A 20,417-nucleotide genomic window follows, 5' to 3' on the forward strand; every position below is an offset into this window, starting at 1 on the left:
ATAAAGTAATATTATGGCAATACACAAATGCCTGGGTGTGGCTACACCAGAAGACAGAATACAACAGTCGGTGCCTGCTTAGAATGAGTAAGTGGCATGATGAGAAGTAAGATAATTTAACAGAATTATGTTGCCACTTGATATCTGACACATCGAAATAGTTGATGAATAAGTATGTTTGTGCAAATACAAGTCACTGTGAACGTGATTTGCTAATGCAGCTGGTGCAAGGGTCTTGACTTGGGTCTCCAGTTTGAGTGGAGTTGCTGTCAGAGACATGATTTCCCCCAACAGTGAGCAGCTCTCAGCAAAGTTCCAAACAAAACAACACCCAGTCATCCCTCAATTAAAACAAGAGGTGCATTTCTGGTGTGTACTAGGCACTGAGTAATATTTGTTGTTGTTGTTTTGTTCTGTTTTTATTTTTTTATTTTTGAGACGGAGTTTTGCTCTTGTTGCCCAAGCTAGAGTACAATGGGACGTCTCGGCTTACTGCAACCTCCACCTTCCGGGTTCAAGCGATTCTCCTGGCTCAGCCTCCCAAGTAGCTGGGATTACAGGTGCCAGCCACCACGCCTGGCTAATTTTTTGTATTTTTAATAGAGATGGGGTTTCATCATGTTGGCCAGGCTGGTCTCGAACTCCTGACCTCAGATGATCCACCCGCCTCGGCCTTCTGAAGTGCTGGGATACAGGCGTGAGCCACTGCGCCTGGGCAAACAGTTTTGTTTTGCATGAATGACAGCATTGACCAGTAAGATGGGTTTGGAGAGACTTGGTTTCTGGAGAGGCTAAGTCAAACCCTGGGTCTTTGTTCCTTGGGGTTTTGGTTTTATTTTGCAGGAGGCTGTATAATTCATCTCTCTCTATCAAGCCCTCACTCCATCCCCATCCCAGTGCCTAGCGTAGCACTTTGCACGTGTGTTCTGCAGAGAACAGCTGCTGTTTTCATTATCACGTGCTGGGAATGTGAGGGTGGGAGGTCTGGGAGGCCCTTTTCAGCATCTCCTGCCTTCAGGCCCCTCAGATCTATATGACCTACAGGGACCCTGGCCATTCTTACTTGCCAGTAGGGAGGACAGAGGGGGCCACGGTAAGACAAGCGGTTGCTCTGGGGTCCTGCAGCCAGGCTGGTGGGAGCCTGTTCTCCTGGGCCGGTCCTGTGTCACCAAGACAATGAGAGCAAACACTTGCATAGCACTTGCTGTGTGCCAGATGAACTCAGTCACTCTTCGCAAAACCCAGTGAGGAAGGGCCTACAATTGTACTAACTTCACAGGTGAGGAAGCTGCAGCACAATTCCAAGGTCACACGCAAGGCAGTGATGGAGACAGGATCTGGGGATTTTCCAGAGATCTTTCTATGATTGATTTCTAATTTAGCTCCATCATGGTCAGAGAACATTCTCTAGAGGACTTTAATCCTTTTAAATTTATTGAGACTTGCTTTAGAGCTCAGCATATGGTCTGTCCTGGTAAATGTTCTATGTGGAGTTGCATTGAATGTGTTTCTGCTGTTGGTGGGTGCAGTGTTCTATAAGGATCAATTGGGGCCAGTAGATTGATCACGTTATTCAAGTTTTCTCTATCGTTACTGATTTTCTACTTGTTCCATCAGTTATTGAGAGGAGTTTTGAAATCTAACCCTGTAATTGCAGGAAATTTATCCATTTCTCTTCAATTCTATCCATTTTTGCCTTATGCATTTTGAAGCTTTGTAATTAGGCACACAAATGTTTAGGACTGTTATGTCCTCTAGATGAATTGACGCGTGTCATTATATAATGTCTCTCCTTATTCCTGGTAACATTCCTTGTTCTGAAGTTAACTTTATTTGATACTAATATAGGCACTCTGCCTTTCTGATGCTTAATGTTTGCATAGCATATCTTTTCCCCATTCGTTTACTCTCGACCCATCTAGATTATTATATTTAAAGATCATTCCTTTTCTTTTCTTTTAAATAGAGATAGGGTCTCACTTTGTTGCCCAGGCAGGTCACCAACTCCTGGGCTCAAGTGATCCTCCCATCTTGGCCTCCCAAAGTGCTGGGATTACAGCTATGAGCCACCACACCTGACCAAGTGTGTGGTGAGTATCGGGGAGTGCAATGGTGTGATCTCAGCTCACTGCAACCTCTACTTCCTGGGTTCAAGTGGTTCTCCTGCCTCAGCCTCCGGACTAGCTGGGACTACAGGTACATGCCACCATCCTGAGTAGCTGGGATTACAGGTACATGCCACCACACCCAGCTAATTTTTATATTTTTAGTAGAGGCAGGGTTTCACCATGTTGGCGAGGCTGGTCTTGAACTCCTGACCTCAAGTGATCTACCCGCCTCTGCCTCCCAAAGTGCTGGGATTATAGGCATGAACCGCCATGCCCCACCCCAAGTGTGTTTCTTATAAACAATGTACGCTTAGGCCTTAGAGCAAGGTTTGGCCAACTTTTTCTGCATTGGGCCAGATGGTAAATTTTTTTTTTTTGGAGATGAACTCTTGATCTGTCGCCTAGGCTGGAGTGCAATGGCACAATCTCAGCTCACTGCCTCCTGGGTTCAAGCAATTCTCCTGCCTTAGCCTCCCAAGTAGCTGGGACTACAAGCGCACGCCAGCATGCCTGGCTAATTTTTTGTATTTTAGTAGAGACAGGATTTCACCATGTTGCCCAGGCTGGTCTCAAACTCTGGAGCTCAGGCAATCCACCTGCCTCAGCCTCCTTAAGTGCTGGGATTACAGGCGTGAGCCACCATGTCTGGCCAGTAATTTTTCTTTTAAATTTTATTTCTATGCAATAGTTGTACATATTTTTGGGAGTACAGGTGACTTTTTTTTTTTTTTTTTTTGAGATGGAGTCTTGCTCTGTCACTCAGGCTGGCGTGCAGTAGTGTGATCACAGGTCACTGCAGCCTCAACCTCCCAGACTCAAGTGACCCTCCCACTTTAGCCTCCTGAGTATCTGGAATCACAATCACAGGTGTGCACCACCACACCCGGCTAAATTTTTTTGTTTTTGGTAGAGACGAAGTCTCACTATGTTGCCCAGGCTGGTCTCAAACTCTTGGGCTCAAGCAGTCTTCCCACCTCAGCATCCTGAAATGCTGGGATCAGGGTAATTGGGAAATCCATCACCTCAAACATTTATATTTTCTCTAAGTAAAGATGTTTTTAAATCTTTATCTTTATCCCTATTTTTTTAGAGACAGGGTCTTGCTCTGTCTTCAGGCTGGAGTGCAGTGTGACTATAGCTCACTAGAGCCTCAAACTCCTGGGCTCAAGGGATCTTCCTGCCTCAGCCTACTGAGTAGCTAGGACTATGTGCCTGACTAATTTATTATTATTATTATTACTTGTGTGTGTGTGTGTGTGTGTGTGTGTGTGTGTGTGTGTGTAGAGAGAGAGTTCTTACTTTGTTGCCCAGGCTGGTCTTGAACTCCTGGGCCTCAAGCGATCTTCCTGCCTCGGCCTCCCAAAGTGCTGGGATTACAGGCATGAGCCACTGCTCTGGCCCTAAGTAAAATATTTTGGACTTTGTTTGTCATATGGTCTTTGTTCCAGCTACTCAGTCTTCCACCGTAGTATAAAAGCTGTTGTAGATGATACATTAAATGAATGAGTGTGGCTGTGTTCCAATAAAACTTTATTTATGGATACTGACACTGAAATTTGAATTTTATATAAGTCATGTGTCATAAAATATTCCTGTTTTTTTTTTTTTTTTTTTTTTTTTCTGAAGCAAGATCTCTCTCTGTTGCCCAGGCTAGAATACAGTGGTACAATCTTGGCTCACCGCAGCCTCAACCTCCCAGGTTTAAGGAATCCTCCCACCTCAGCCTCTTGAGTAGCTGGAACCACAGGCACGTGCCACCAAATCTGGCTTTTTGTAGAGATAGAGTTTTGCCATGTTGCCTAGGCTGGTCTCAATTCCTGGGCCCAAGCAATCCACCCACCTTGGCCTCCCAAAGTGCTGGGATTATAGGTGTGAGCCACTGCACCCAGCCTGTTCTTTTGATTTCATTTTAACCATTTAAAAATGTGAAAACCGGCCGGGTGTGGTGGCTCACGCCTGTAATCCTAGCACTTTGGGAGGCCAACGCGGGCAGATTGCCTGAGCTCAGGGGTTCTAGACCAGCCTGGGCATCAAGGTGAAACCCCATCTCTACCAAAATACAAAAAATTAGCCTAGCGTGGTAGTGTGTGCCTGTAGTCCCAGCTACTTGGGAAGCTGAGGCAGGAGAATTGCTTGAACCTGGGAGGCAGAGGTTGCAGTGAACTGAGATCGTGCTACTGCACTCCAGCCTGGGCAACAGAGCGAGACTCTGATTTGGAGATGAAGTCTCGCTCTGTCATCCAGGCTGGAGTGATTATACATATAGGTTTTTACATATATATAGTATATGTATATGTGTATATATACGTATATGTATATGTGTATATATACGTATATGTATATATGTATGTACATATACATATACTATATATATGTAAGAACCATTCTTAGCTTATGGGGCTGTACAAAAATAGACAGCAGGCCAGATTTGGCCTGTGGGCCATAGTTAGCCAACCCTTGGTTCAAACCATTTACCCTTAATGTAATTACTGATATGGTTAGGTTTAAATCTGCCAATCTGCTATTTGTCCCATCTGTTCTTTGTTCCCCTTTTTCTCTTTTTCTATGTTTGAGGGTTTAGTGGGACTTTTTATTTTCTTTTCTTTCGAGACAGGGTCTCACTCTGTCACCCAGGCTGGAGTGCAGTGGCACTAATACAACTCCTCGGCTCAAGCCATCCTCCTGCCTCAGCCTCCTGTGTAGCTAGGACCATACGTGCGCTCTACCATGCCCAGCTAATTTTTTTATTTTTTGTAGAGACGGGATTTCACTTCATTGCTCAGGCTGCTCAAACTCCTGAGTTCAAGCAATTTGCCTACCTTGGCCTCCCAAAGTGCTGGAATTACAGCATGAGCCACTGTGCCTGGCCTGTTGGGATTTTTAAGATTCTGTTGCCGGGCGCAGTGGCTCAAGCCTGTAATCCCAGCACTTTGGGAGGCCAAGACGGGTGGATCACAAGGTCAGGAGATCGAGACCATCCTGGCTAACCTGGTGAAACCCCGTCTCTACTAAAAAAATACAAAAAACTAGCTGGGCGAGGTGGCGGGTGCCTGTAGTCCCAGCTACTCGGGAGGCTGAGGCAGGAGAATGGCGTAAACCTGGGAGGCGGAGCTTGCAGTGAGCTGAGATCCAGCCACTGCACTCCAGCCTGGGTGACAAAGCAAGACTCCGTCTCAAAAAAAAAAAAAATTCTGTTTATCTCTACTCTTGACTTGTTAACTATGCTTCTTTGTTCTATTTTTCTTAGTGGTTTTCTGGATTTACAATATGCATCTTTATTACAAAATATTTTCGAGTAACATTATACCATTTCACATAAGATATAAGACCTTGACAACATATGTTCCTCTCACCCTCCCATCCTTTGAGCTCTGCATATCTTATGAACCCCATAATACATTAGGTTTGTGTGTATGTGTGTGTGTGTGTGTTAAACAGTAAATGCAGCTGGGTGTGGTGCACCGCTCACGCCTATAATCCCAACACTTTGGGAGGCTGAGGTGGGAGGATTGCTTGAACCCAGGAGTCCAACACCAGCCTGGGCAACATAGCGAGACCTCACCTCTACAAAAAAATAAGAAACATTAGCCAGGCATGGTGATGCGTGCCTGTGGTCCCAGCTACGTGGGAGGCTGAGGTGGGAGAATTGCTTGGGTCCAGGAGGCTGAGGCTACAGTGAGCTATGTTCATGTCTTTCCACCCCAGAGCGAGACCCTGTCTCAGAAACAAAACAAAATCACTAAATGCTTCATAAGGAAATTTGAAAGTGAGGAATATATCTTTTTTATTTACCCACAAATCTACCATTTGAAGAGGGTACCCTTCACCCCTTCTGGTACATCCACGTTTCTATCTGGTGGTGTGTTTCTTTTAGCTGCAGAACTTCCCTTAATATTTCTTGCTGTGCAGGTCTGCTGGCAATTAATTCTCCCAGCTTTGGTTTTGTATGAAAAATGTGTTAGTGTGTCTTCTTTGAGGGATATTTTTGCCTGCTGTGGAATTCTAGGTTGACAGCTTGTTTTGATTTTTTTTTCAGCATGTTGCATCGTCTTTGGGCTTGCACACTCTCTGACAAGAAGTCGACTGGCACCCATGTTATCTTTGATTATCTGAATGTAATGTTTTCCCCCTTCTAGCTGCTTTTAAGATGTTTCTCTTTATTGCTGGTTTTCAGCAATTGATTAGAATGTGTCTTGGTGCGTTTTATAAATATGTGTGTTTAGCCTACCTGGGGTTTATGGAGCTTAGATCTGCAAGTTTATGGTTTTCATCAAATTTGAAAAGTTGTAGGCCATTACTTCATCAGATTTTTTTGCCATTGAGGCTCTGCGCTCATTTTCAGTCACTTTTTCCTTTCTGTGCTTTATTTTGGATAGATTCTATTGCAGTCTTCAAATTCTCTAATCTTTTTTTTTTTTTTTGAGATGGATTTCTACTCTTGTCGCCTAGGCTGGAGTGCAGTGGCGTGATCTCAGCTCACCGCATCCTCCACCTCCTGGGTTCAAGCGGTTCTCCTGCCTCAACCTCGCAAGTAGCTGGGATTACAGGCATGCACCACCACGCCCGACTAATTTTATATTTTTAGTAGAGACAGGGTTTCTCCATGTTGGTCAGGCTGGTCTAGAACCCCTGAGCTCAGGCAACCCATCCACGTCGGCCTCCCAAAGTGCTAGGATGACAGGCGTGAGCCACCGTTCTTTTCTTTTTCTTTTTCTTTCTTTCTTTCTTTTTTTTTTTTTTTGAGACAAAGTCTTACTCCATCGCCCAGGCTGGAGCACGGTGGCACAATCTCAGCTTACTGCAACCTCCGCCTCCCAGGTTTAGGCAATTCTCCTCCCTCAGCCTCCTGAGTAACTGGGATCACAGGCATGCACCACCACACTTGGCTAAGTTTTGTATTTCTGGTAGAGACGGGTTTTCGCCATGTTAGTCAGGCTGTTCGCAAACTCCTGAACTCAGCTTATCCTCCCACCTTGGCCTCCCAAAGTGCTGGGATTTTTTTTTTTTTTTTGTCTTTTTAAAGATAAGGTCTCACTCAGTCATCCAGACTAGAGTGCAGTGATGATCAGGCTCACTGCAGCCTTAAACTCCTGGCCTCAAGTGATCCTCCCACCTCAGCCTCCCAAGTTGCTGGGACTATAGGCAGGCACCACTACACCCGTCTAATTTTTTTATTTTTTTGTAGAGACAGGGTCTGGCTATGTTGACCAGGCTTATCTCAAAGTCCCAGCCTCAAGTGATGCTCCCGCCTCGGCCTCCCAGTGTGCTAGGATTACAGGCATGAGCCACGGTGCCTGCCCAAATTCCCTCAGCTTTTCTGCTACCGTGTCTAATCTGTGTAATCCCTTTCAGTAAAATTTTTCTTTCAGATGTGTGTATTTCATTCTCTAAAAGTTCTGTTCATTTCTTTTTTATGTCTTCTGTTCCTTTCATTATGTTCATGTTTTTCTCTAGACTCCTGAGCATTCTGAACATATTTATAATAGCTGTTTTCATGTCCTTGTCTGCTAATTCCATCATCATCTATGTTAATTCTGGGTCTGTTTCATTTGAGTGATTTTTCTCTTGGTTATAGGTTATAGGTCACATTTTCCTGCACCTTTGTTTACCTGGTCTTTTTTTTTTGTTTTTGAGACATGAGTCTTGCTTTGTGGCCCAGGCCAGAGTGCAGTGGTGATCTTGGTTCACTGCAACCTCCACCTCCTGGATTCCAGCGATTCTCATGCCTCTGCCTCCCAAGTAGCTGGGATCACAGGCGTGCACTATCACACCCAGCTAATTTTTGTATTTTTAGTAGAGACGGGGTATTGCCATGTTGACCAGGTTGTCCTTGAACTCCTGGCCTCAAGCAATCCGCCCACCTCGGCCTCCTAAAATGCTGGGATTACAGGTGTGAGCCACCATGCCCAACCTGGTCTTTTTTTAAAAAAATTACATAATAGGCTGGGTGCGGTGGTTCATGCCTGTAATCCCAGCACTTTGGGAGGCCGAGATGGGCGGATCACAAGGTCAGGAGATCGAGACCATCCTGGCTAACACAGTGAAACCCCGTCTCTACTAAAAACACAAAAAATTAGCTGGGCGTGGTGGCAGGTGCCTGTAGTCCCAGCTACATGGGAGGCTGAGGCAGGAGAATGGCGTGAACCCAGGAGGCGGAGCTTGCAGTGAGCCGAGATCGCGCCACTGCACTCCAGCCTGGGTGACAGAGCGAGACTCCATCTCAAAACAAACAAACAAACAAAATTACATAATAGGCCAAGCTTGGTGGCTCATGCCTGTAATCCCAGCACCTTGGGCGGCCGAGGCGGGCAGATCACCCGAGGTCAGGAGTTCAAGGCCAACCTGCCAACATGGTGAAACCCCATCTCTGCTAAAAATACAAACATTAGCCAAGTGTGCTGGCGAGTGCCTGTAATCCCAACTATTCAGGAAGCTGAAGCAGGAGAATCGCTTGAACCTGGAAGGCGGAGGTTGCAGTGAGCTGAGATCGTACCACTGCACTCCAGCCTGGGCGACAGAGTGAGACTCCACCTCAAAAAAGAAAAATTACATAACAGACATTGTTTACATTGCTGAATATATTTCTCTAAAGGGTATTAGAGACTTTTCCTGGAATCTAGTTAAGTTACTTGTGAATTACTTTGATCCTTCTAGGCCTGTTTTTAAACTCTTTTAGGACAACTTTAGCATTGCCTTTATTCTAGGGCTAACTTAATCCTATTTCTAGTATGTTACACTTTTGGGTCTCTACTGAATGTCTCATGTATTCAGTGAAATCTTTCTACTCTGGCTGGAGGGAACTCAAAAGGCTCTCAGCCCTGTGTGAACTCTTAAGAATTATTCTCTCCTTGAAAGTTGCTCTTGTCCAGCCCCACAGAGTTTCACCCCATGCATGCACAGATTGATATTCAGTCAAAGACTCAAGGGGACCACTGGTTTCTGAACCCTCTCTCTCTTCACAGCTCCCTCCTCTCAGGCACTCTGTCCCCCAGATTCCAGCCATCTTGGCCTGCCTGATCGCCAGTCTCCATCTCTGCAACTCAGCAGGATTGCTGGGCTGTTTGGGCTTCCCTTCCTATAAATTAAATCCAGCCAAACAGCCTGGACAATGATAAGACTCATTTTGTTTCTCTTCTCAGGAATCACAGTTCTACAATGTCTGTTGTCCTATGTCTTTATTTTTATTTTTATTTTTTTAAATTACAATAATGTTTATATATCTTTGATCATTTTTATAAAGTTCTTTGAACATGTTAGCAAACTTTATCCTATCTTTTAAATTTTCTTTAAGCATTGAAAACTTTACAAACCATCAGTTATCTTAAAATGGTTGAGATTCTTTTTCCTTTTTTCCCTTAAAGAGTCTACACCAGGGTGGGTCTTTTAGACACCCCTATTTTCTAAGGGCATGTAATCAATTCTCAAATCAACTTTTTCCAAATAGAAATTCCTGTACGAACAGGGCCAGTCTACGGTAAATTAATTTAGATGATGGTGTTAGTTTTCAAAACGCTTTTAATAAGTAAATAAAGGGGCGATATAAAATGTGGCAGTTTGCTTGGTAAATCTTAATTGCGAAATTTCTTCTTCTTTCAGAACTTTTTTCCTGCTGCATTTGCTGCTTTTTCAGCCATGATCTCTAAGTACTTCCTTCGGCTGTATCTTCTGAACTCAGAATCAGCCAGCAGTTCTTCCACAATAGTTCTTTTCCTTTGCTTCTTGGGAATTCGTGAATGGTAGAAATCAGCTGGATTGTCAACAATGGTTCCAATCTGGAAGTACTTGGGGAAGCCATCTCTATCATTTTTCTTGTAAAATCTTTGGGTCCATGCTGGCTCTCATCTTCAGTGCTTTGAGATCATTTTTCAGTTCATTTGTCATTTCTGGAGCTTTCATACCAAACCAGCCATCCCCTGCTGTTTTTTGTCGTTCTTCTCTGCGTTTTTTCTGAAGTTCATACTTTGATTCACTATATGGTGGAACACAGTGGTTTTTTTCAAAATCAGGTGTAATGACAGCTTTCTGCAGAAGCTCATTTTTATTTTTCTCCTTGATCTGTGTTAGGGTTCTCTTGTTAGACTGTAGTTTATCTGCATTGAAATTAATATACAAACCACCCAACTGCTTGATACTCAGACCAGGGTCTATGCTGCTGCTTGTCAACTTTAGAAGTTTAGCCTTTGTGCTATTTAGTAAGTCTTCTTCATCACTACACTCATCTTCATTTTCGTCATGGTCTGATGAATCTTCTTCACTTTTTTTCACCCTCTTCCTCTTCTTTTTCTTCCTCAGTGGCAACCTCACTTGCTTTGTCTTCCTCTTCCAAGTAAAAATTTTTATCAGCACTCATTCCAGGAGTTGTGTCAATTACAAACAATGCATTGTCACATGACAGACTTTCTGTGTCTCCACTTAATGACTCCCTTTGGCCACTATTTTCAACAAAACATAAAGTATCCTCTTCATTCTCACTGTTTTCAGACTGTTGGCTTTCATCACTGCTGAGAACTAATAATATGTCTTTAAATAGTTTCCTGGTCGGGCATGGTCGCTCACGCTTGTAATCCCAGCACTTTAGGAGGCTGAGGCAGGTGGATCACCTGAGGTCAGGAGTTTGAGACCAGCCTGGCCAACATGGCGAAACCCCGTCTCTGCTAAAAATACAAAAATTAGCCGGGCGTGATGGAGGGCACCTGTAATCCCAGCTACTCAGGAGGCTGAGGCAGGAGAATGGTGTGAACCTAGGAGGCAGAGCTTGCAGTGAGCTGAGATTGTGCCACTGCACTCCAGCCTGGGTGACAGAGCAAGACTCCATCTCAAAAAAACAAAAACAAAAAACAAAAAACAAACCAAAAAAACAAAACAGGCCGGGCACAGTGGCTCATGCCTGTAATCCCAGCACTTTGGGAGGCCAAGGCAGGCGGATCACAAGGTCAGGAGATCAAGACCAGCCTGGCTAACACGGTGAAACCCCATCTCTACTAAAAAATACAAAAAATTAGCTGGGCGTGGTGGCGGGCGCCTGTAGTCCCAGCTACTCAGGAGGCTGAGGCAGGAGAATGGCGTGAACCCGGGAGGCGGAGCTTGCAGTGAGCCAAGATCGCACCACTGCACTCCAGCCTGGGCGACAGAGCGAGACTCCGTCTCAAAACAAACAAACAAACAAAAAAAGTTTCATGTATTCTATCCAGCTCTTTAGCTGTTTATGGTGGGAAGGTATTTCCAGACCATCTTACTCTTTTATATCTGGAAGCAGAAATCTCCAGATGCAATATTTACAACCAGGGAGTGTGGCTTCAGAATCCACACCCCCTGCTTCTGCACCCAGCAATCACTGAGCCTTCTGGATGCTGGGGTCACTTGGGAGGGGCACCACCAATGGGGGGCATGGCCACGGGGGCAGGGTGGCAGGGGTGGCTCCAGCCCATGGCTCACCCCTCCCACCCCTCAGGTGGGCCTTCACCTTGATCATCATCTCCTCCTACACGGCCAACCTGGCCGCCTTCCTCACCGTGCAGCGCATGGAGGTGCCTGTGGAGTCGGCCGATGACCTGGCAGATCAGACCAACATCGAGTACGGCACCATCCATGCTGGCTCCACCATGACCTTCTTCCAGGTGGGGCTACCAGAACCTCTTGGGCATGGTATTGGGATCCCTGCCATGCAAAGCAGCTCAGGATAGGTCTGGGCAGGGTCTCCTGGGTCAGAGGGACTGACTGTCAGTAGCAGCTTTGGAGGCTGGGGAGCAGAAAACGTTCTGTCATGGGGATCACAGCTGGCTGGCTAGGGAACTGGGGAATGAGGGCAGGGAGGCATATGTGGTATCAAATGTCAATGTCATATGGGCCAAATGGGATCAAGGAGGCTGCTGGAAGTGTCGGGACCAGGAATATGGGCTGACAGAGAGAAGGGAAGGCCCTTCAAGGTGAAAAGTGCTTGATCCTTTTTATTTTGGGGTGGTGGGAAACAAAGAAAAGGAAAGCAAGCTTGGCAGGGAGGTCCTAGTGGTCTAAAGGAGGCCTGAGTTGGGCAGGGGTCACTGGCTGGAGGATTAAGGGGGAGGAGGTGGAGGTGCACTCACCGGGCCCCCAGATGGGTGGTGGGCACAGTGGCTGTGGGGATGCCTTGGACCTGGCCTGGACAGTTTGTCCGTCTCATCTCTCTCCTCTGCTTTGGTTCTTTCTGTCTTCCTTTGATCACCTTGAACTCTCCTGGGTTGAGGGAGACTTCCTGGAGGACGGGAAGGGCTCGGGGAAAGGAAGCGGCTGGAAAGACCCTCCCCTGTCTTCCCCTGCGCAGAATTCACGGTACCAAACGTACCAGCGCATGTGGAACTACATGCAGTCGAAGCAGCCCAGCGTGTTCGTCAAGAGCACAGAAGAGGGCATCGCCCGCGTCCTCAACTCCCGCTATGCCTTCCTGCTCGAGTCCACCATGAATGAGTACCACCGGCGCCTCAACTGCAACCTCACCCAGATTGGGGGACTCCTCGACACCAAGGGCTACGGCATCGGCATGCCGCTGGGTACGGCACAGCGTGGTGTGGAACACAGCGGGGCCATGGGCATCCGAAACCACCTGTGAGCAGGCCCAGGACCGGGCCAGGCACCCCCGAGGCAGGCTGGGTGTGTTGCATGTGGCCTCCTGGCTGTATGGTCTTGGACAGGTGACACCACCATCCTGAGCCTTTGTGCCCCCAACCTACAAAACCAGGCCTAGCAGCAATCCAGCCCTCGCAGAGCTATTGGGAGAATTCAGTGAGACTGTGTGTACAATTCAGTATATGTGGGTGGTGGGACTTGCTGTCTTCCCTCAAGGGCCCCTTGAGGGAGTGAGGACCTGGTCTTATTTGTTTCCTATTTCCTGCATAAAACCTATAGCCTGGCTCAGAGCAGGTGCTTGAAAAATGCTTGTAAGATGGATGGGAAGGATGGAGGGATCTGGTAGGGAGACTTGTATTGCCTATTTACATTTCAGGACACTTTTTTTTTTTTGAGACGGAGTCTTGCTCTGTCACCCAGGCTGGAGTGCAGTGGCACGATCTCGGCTCACTACAAGCTCTGCTTCCTGGGTTCACACCATTCTCCTGCCTCAGCCTCCCAAGTAGCTGGGATTACAGGCCCCCGCCACCACGCCCAGCTAATTTTTGTATTTTTAGTAGAGACGGGGTTTCACTATGTTGGCTAGGCTGGTCTCAAACTCCTGACCTCAGGTAATCCGCCCGCCTCAGCCTCCCAAAGTGTTGGGATTACAGACATGAGCCACGTCGCGTGGCCCAGGACATGTTTTTCCAGGACTCAGTGCTAGAAATCACGACCAAATTGTCATCAAATTTTGGCATTTTGACTTTTAAAATCATCCACGTACTGATGACACCTGTATTAGTTATCTATTACTGCATAGCAAATTGCCCCAGATCTTAGCAGTTTTGTAGGTGAGTCGGTGCCAGGGAAGCAGTGTAGGTTAGTGCTTGGAGGACAGGCCCAGGAGTCACACCGACCTGGATTCAAATCCCAGTTCCGTCTGGTCACTGTGATTTATGCCTATAATTCCAGTGCTTTGGGAGGCCAAGCCAGAAGGATCACTTGAGCCTAAGAGTTTGAGACCAGCATGGGCAACATAGCAAGACCCTGTCTCTACAAAAAATTAAAAAATTAGCCAGGTGTGGTATGCACCTGTAGTCTCAGCTACAGGCTGAGGTAGGAGGATCACTTGAGCCCAGGAAGTGGAGGTGGCAGTGAACAATGATCATGCCACTGTATGCAAGCCTGGGTAACCAAGTGAGACTCTGTCTCAAAAAAAAAAAAAAAGAAATCCCAGTTTCCTCCCTGACCCAGCGCACAGCCTTAAGCAAGTGTATCGCTTTCCTCATTCAGAAACACTTGCCTCAGGTGGGAATACCTGCCCCACAGGATCATCATAAGACCTGAGTAAACCCAGGGTCTGGCACACAGTTGGTGCCTGGTAGATATTAATCACCTTTACCTGCCCATGTCTCTGATTCTGTGGTAGATGGTCAGGAAGTATCTTAGTCAATGAAGAAATAAGTATAGAATAGGGTGTGTGAGGTGTTGAAACCCAAGGATAGCTTAAGGGCAGGACTTGAGGGTGGGGAGGAGAGGTAGTCCAGGGAGAAGTGTGGATGGGGATTCGTCTGGTGTCCTACTGCATACCAAGTCCCGCAATGGATGCTGTGATACCCTGACGGGGCTGCAGATGACAGATGATAAACACATAGCCATATAATACAGTGTTAGGTGGTAACAGCTGCTCCAAAGTAAATTAAGGGGAAGACACTGACAGGGAGTGGGGCACTTGGTGCCATTTTAAATAAAGTCGTCAGAATAGACTCCCTGGGGAGCCAGCATGTGGGCAGAGACCTGGATGAAGTGCGGAGAGGAACATTCCAGGCAGAGGCAGAGGTCCTAAGACAGGACTGTGTGTGATGGATTTGGGGAGCATCCAGGAGGCTGGTGGGGCTGGAGCTGAGAGCCGTGGGGATGAGGGTGTCTGAGAGTGGCTGAGGGGAGGAGCTTGCAACAGGAAGCCACGGAGAGTCCTGAGCACAGGAAAGGTGTGGCCTATGACTCTTCCTAACACTGTCTCTCTGGCTGCTATGTTGAGAGGAGACTGGGCGGGGTGGGGGTGGGTGAGGGGAGGCCACAGGGAAGACCCCGGGCACGTGGTGGAAGCGGGGGAAGGCTGTGGTGAGGGCACAGTTTGGGGTTTGGGGCGGGCAGGGCTGCGGGGCTCCGATGGCTGGTCCAGCGCCTCATGTGCCCGCCCAGGCTCCCCATTCCGGGATGAGATCACACTGGCCATCCTGCAGCTTCAGGAGAACAACCGGCTGGAGATCCTGAAGCGCAAATGGTGGGAGGGGGGCCGGTGCCCCAAGGAGGAGGACCATCGAGCTAAAGGTCAGCTTCTGCGTGTGGTGTCCCCTTCCCACAGCCCCCTCCCAGCCCCCTTCCCACACGGCCCCGACTCCATGACTCCCCAACTCCCTTTGCCCCCCAGGTTTGGGCATGGAGAACATTGGTGGCATTTTTGTCGTACTCATCTGTGGCCTCATCATTGCTGTCTTCGTGGCGGTCATGGAATTCATATGGTCCACACGGAGGTCAGCAGAGTCCGAGGAGGTGAGGAGGCTAGGGGCGGGGATGGGCAGGAACAGGGACCCCCAGGGGCTGAGGTGCGTGAAGATCGTGGCATTGGGAGCCATACGTGGAGGGTGGTGGGGATCGTGAGAAGGGCGGAGGAATGCAGGAGGTGGGGAAGTAAGAGAGCTGATGGGGCCAGAGAATCAGCGCGTGAGGAAGAACAGGAGGGAAAGTAGGTACAGGGAACGATGAGGATGCAGGGAGAGGAGGTGAGGGACAGGATGTGGGGAGCCACAGAGGCAGAAAAGCAAGAAGAAATAAGAAACAGGGCCGGGTGCAGTGACTCACGCCTGTAATCCCAGCACTTTGGGAGGCTGAGGCGGGTAGATCATCTGAGGTCAGGAGTTCAAGATCAGCCTGGCCAACATGGTGAAACCCCATCTCTACTAAAAATACAAAAATTAGCTGGGCATGGTGGCACACACCTGTAATCCCAGCTACTAGGGAGGCTGAGGTGGGAGGATCGCTCGAACCCGGGAGGTGGAGACTGAAGTAAGCTGAGATCGTGCCACTGCACTCCAGCCTGGGTGACAGAGGGAAACTCCGTCTCAAATTAAAAAAAAAAAAAAAAAAAAAAAAGAAGAGGAGAAACAGGTGAGGAAACAGTAGACGATGGAACCTGAAGGGGGCATAGCCCTGGTCTGGTCCTACACCGTGTTCAGGAGGGCTGCTTCCGTGTCCCTGGGGGCTGCCCAGCCACACCCCTGCATTTTCAGACCCATTCGTGCTCTTGCACCCCTGGACTGCTGGTTCCCCACTTCCCCTCTCTCTGTCAGCCTCCAGCCCTTCATCCCCTCCTCACATCCAGCGGCTGACCTTACATCTACTCCCCAGACCCTGGCTCTGCATCCAGCTGCCTGCCAGTGTTCTGCACTTGGCTCGAGGACTCCTCTGAAGGAGCTGTCCATGCTGCTAGTAAAGGTGCCCTCCACCTGTGTCCAGGTTGCCTTCCCAAGGACATCCCTCCAGCAAGTCTCTCCTTTCCTCCTGCAGCATCAGTTATCCTCTCTTTATTGGATTCAGGCCACCGACATACAAATGTGCTGTCATTTCTCCAGTCTTAAAGAAACCCTCTCCCGACCTCACTTTCCCTCCCAGCCACCACCCACTTTCTCCCCTTCTCTTTACAGCCTTGGCAGCAGTGGGGGTCTCCCTGATGTTTCCAGTTTCTTCTTTCCTCCCATTTCCTCTTGCCCCCACTCCAGTCTGGCATCTGTCCCTGCCACTCCACTGAAGCCACTCTTCTCACCAACAACTTCCACGTCTGAAATTCCCGGTCTCAGGCCTCATCTATATGAGGTAGCAATGGGCTTCGGCACAGCCAGTCACTCTCAGTCCTCAAAACCCCTTCTTCCCCTTCTCCCACCTCTCTGGTCACTCCTTCCCAGACTCCCTCGTTGGGTTTCTCTTTCTCCCCAGCCTCTGTTGTGGGGCTCCAGGGCTCAGTCCTTATACTGCTTCTCTTCTCGGTCTTTCTCTACTCCTTCGGTGATCCCACCAGCCAAATGGCTCTTAAGACCCGCTATGTGCTGGTGACTCTTGTGTTAGTTATTTATTGCTATCATAAAAATGACCTTAACAGCTTTAAAAAGCCAGCTTCCATTGGTTCACAGTTTCTGTGGGTCCAGAGCCTGGGAGCAGCTTAGTTGAATGTTTCTGGCTGCCGTGGGTCTCTGGTGAGATCATAGTCATGTTTTTTGACCAGACTGCTGTGGTCTGAAGGCTCAACAAGGGGTGGAGGGTTCCCTTCTAAGATGGCTCACTGTCCCAAATGTCCCCATGGGATTTTAGTTTCTGGAAGTAGCCAAGTGACAACATGGAGAGACCAATTTCATCGAAAGATGATTTTTGCCCAGGTATGGTGGCTCATGCCTGTAATCCAAGCACTTTGGGAGGGCATATCGCCTGAGGCCAGGAGTTCAAGACCAGCATGGCCAACATGGTGAAACCTTGTCTCTACTAAAAATACAAAAATTAGCCAGGCATGGTGGTGCACACCTATAGTCCCAACTACTCAGGAGACTGAGACAGGAGAATTACCTAAATCTGGGAGGCGGAGGTTGCAGTGAGTCGAGATCGCATCACTGCCTCCAGCCTGGGCAACAGAGTGAGACTGTCTCAAAAAGAAAAAGAAAGAAAAATGATTTTTATTCCTTAACATTTCCCAGGAGAAGGGGGCACAAGGGAAACACTAGAAGCAGGAGCCAGCAGCCCCACACCCTTTATTGGGGTTTCCTCGGGAAAGCCAAGGCAGGGCAGGGGAAACAGCTTACAACTGACCAGTTTGAATAATGTCAGTGGACTCTGGGCTATAGGGGCTGGCCCTAGTTATCTGGTACCTGGCCCCTGGGTTCATTTAGGGCAGGAAGAATATTGGCTTGGTATGTGAGAGTTAGGTAAAAGGGGAGGTTGGGGGTATAGACTCAGGATTGGTTGGTTTGCACATGAAAGGCAGCTGAGCCCTCTGCTATCTCTAAGGCTTGGCTAGTTCTGGGAGGGGTAGTCTCTCCCCAGCCTGCAAGATGTTTAAAGTGTCAAAACATCCTAAGACACAGAAAATAAAAAACACGATGAATACACTCACATGGCAGTTGGCAGGAGGCCTCGGTTCCTCAAGCAAGGGCCTCTCCAAGGACTGTTTGAGTGTCCTCATACCATGGGGCAGCTGAGATCCCCCAGGGCGAGTAATCAGAGAGAGCAAGGTGGAACAGAATGTGCAATTGCCAAGCCTAATTCTGTTGGTCACACAGACCAGCTCTGATACGCTGTCAGAGGGGATTACACAGGGGTATGGATGCAGGAGGTGGGATCTTGAGGGCTGCCTGCCTTAACCCACAAATATGTGTCTCCCCTGAAGCCAAGGTCTGCAACTTCAGCTCCACACTTGGCATCTCCACTTGGATGTCTGATAGGTGTGCACGTGATGCAATGTGTCCAATATTGGGCTTCTGCCCACCCGTGAGGCAACTTGGTCCTTCCAGTTGCTCAGGCCAAAATATTGGACTTTTGTTTCACTATTCCCTCTCTTCCATGCCCCGTATCTGATCTCTTAGCAGATCCTATTGGCTTCACCTTCAGAATATGTCCAGAATCCAGCCCCTTCTCAGGTCACTCTGGTCCAGCCACCCCCATCTCCTGCCCGAGTTATTGTCATAGCTTCCTCCATGGACTCCCTGCTCTTACCCTTGGCCTCCCTACAATCTGTTCTCAACACAGCTCCAGAGTGATCCTGTGAAAACACAGCAGTCCTGTATCTAAAGTTCTCCAATGGCTCCCATCTGACTCTTCCATTCTGATTGTCAGAATGAAAGCCAAAAATCCTTCCAATGGTTTATGGGCCTTAGCAGAGCCAGCCACCTTTGACCTCATTTCCCTGTCTTCCCTGTGCACGCCCCCCTCCAGCCAGGCTGACCTGCTTGCAGTGCCTCAGACGTGCCAAGTCGCTCCCACCTGGGCACTCCAGCCCTGCCTGGTTATCTGTCCAGCATGCTGGCGTCCCAGGTCTCCACGTGGCTCACCCTGTCTTTATTTAAGGATCCTTCTCTCAGTGAGGTCTTCCTTGACTGCCCTGTCTCAGAATTCATCACCACTCCCTACCCATACACCTTAGGCCTCTTCCCGATTTTCTTTCCAAAGCACTCATTGCGCCTAACATACTACATGAATGTTTGTTATCTTCTGTCTGCACACTTGAGTATAACCTCCACGAAGGCTGGGACTTCTGTCTGTTTCGTTCTCTGCCATATATCCCCAGTGCCCAGAATAGTGCCACGGGCACACAGCAGGCCACGGGTAAATATGCCTTGCAATAATGAACGCATGGATGGGGGCAGAGGATGGGAAATCAGGAGGGAAGAACTGGAGAAAATTTAGAGTGAAAAGACCAGAGGAAAGAGAGGAGCGTAGGTGGAAGGTGAAGGGCAGATTCAGGAACAAACTCAGAGAAGAATGGAGACATTGGAGATAAGTGGGGAGACAGGAAGGGAGAGGTGGAGAGGGGAGGCAGAAAACACGGGGGGGATAAAGGGAAGAGAAGTGGGAAGGGAAGCGAGGGCAGAAGGAAGAAAGACCCGGCCGAGGAAAGGAGAAGGAGGAGTGGGGTGTGGAGAGGAGCTGGGGGAGGCGGGAGGCGGACTGCGCCGGGACGGTGACCGCCCGCGCCGCCCCCAGGTGTCGGTGTGCCAGGAGATGCTGCAGGAGCTGCGCCACGCCGTGTCTTGCCGCAAGACGTCGCGTTCCCGCCGGCGCCGGCGCCCGGGCGGCCCGAGCCGGGCCCTGCTGTCGCTGCGCGCAGTCCGCGAGATGCGCCTCAGCAACGGCAAGCTGTACTCGGCCGGCGCGGGCGGGGATGCGGGCGGCGCGCACGGGGGCCCGCAGCGCCTCCTGGACGACCCAGGACCCCCCAGCGGAGCCCGACCCGCTGCCCCCACCCCCTGCACCCACGTGCGCGTCTGCCAGGAGTGCCGGCGCATCCAGGCGCTGCGGGCCTCGGGGGCCGGCGCGCCCCCACGTAGCCTGGGCGCCCCCACCGAAGCCACCAGCCCGCCCCGGCCGCGGCCTGGCCCCGCCGGTTCCCGGGAGCTGGCGGAGCACGAGTGACCACGGGCGGGGCCGTTCGGGCGCCCGAACTGACCGCAGGGACGGGGTCTGCCCCAGGCCCCAGCAGTCCCCGCTCCCCCAGCGGGCGCGGGACAGGACTTGTGCGCCGGCGCCCCGGACGCCGCGATTTTGCCTTTGGTTCCCGGTGAAGTCCGAGGCCCGGCTCTGGAGCCCGCCTGCGCCCCCCAGTGGACTCGCAAGAGGGTGCCGCGGGCGAGAAGGGCGCAGGAACCGAGGACTCCAGGGGCTGGGGACTTCGGGGGCCGCTCTAGGAAGCGGAAAGCAGTCAGCGGGGAGGACCCCATTCTGGAACTGCTCAGGCTCCCCAAGACTTGACGCAGCCCCCCACGCTTCTGGAGGTGGGGAGGGCCTCTGGACAGATGGGTGTCCCCTGGTGCCCCTCCACTCTTCTCTTCCTCTCTTTTTTGGGGGGAGAAACCTCGGAATTTCTATGAGACCCCCCCAGGGAGGGGGTCAGTTGGGCCCCCATCCCTCCCCTTGCCACATCTCAGCCCCTGTTGGAATAAAAAAAAGAACAAAACCCCAGAA

General features: G+C 49.5%; 1 protein-coding gene across 7 annotated transcripts in view; it reads left to right on the forward strand.

Moving 5' to 3' along the window:
* GRIK5 (glutamate ionotropic receptor kainate type subunit 5) overlaps positions 1 to 20,417 on the forward strand; it is an 81,622-nt gene extending 61,205 nt beyond the window's left edge. For 5 of the 7 annotated variants that reach the window (XM_031660275.1, XM_031660272.1, XM_031660270.1 and 2 more), the window contains 5 exons: positions 11,560 to 11,725; positions 12,409 to 12,634; positions 14,898 to 15,026; positions 15,127 to 15,248; positions 16,104 to 16,860. In XM_031660275.1, the coding sequence (XP_031516135.1) occupies positions 11,560 to 11,725; positions 12,409 to 12,634; positions 14,898 to 15,026; positions 15,127 to 15,248; positions 16,104 to 16,805 (1,345 nt within the window). In that variant the 3' untranslated portion in view covers positions 16,806 to 16,860. Of the gene's footprint in view, positions 1 to 11,559; positions 11,726 to 12,408; positions 12,635 to 14,897; positions 15,027 to 15,126; positions 15,249 to 16,103; positions 16,861 to 19,439 lie in introns of those variants that run through there. The other 2 variants (XM_031660273.1, XM_031660274.1) reach the window with 2 other exon arrangements.

This window comes from Papio anubis, chromosome 20 (genome assembly GCF_008728515.1).
Source record: "Papio anubis isolate 15944 chromosome 20, Panubis1.0, whole genome shotgun sequence".
Taxonomy (NCBI): domain Eukaryota; kingdom Metazoa; phylum Chordata; class Mammalia; order Primates; family Cercopithecidae; genus Papio; species Papio anubis.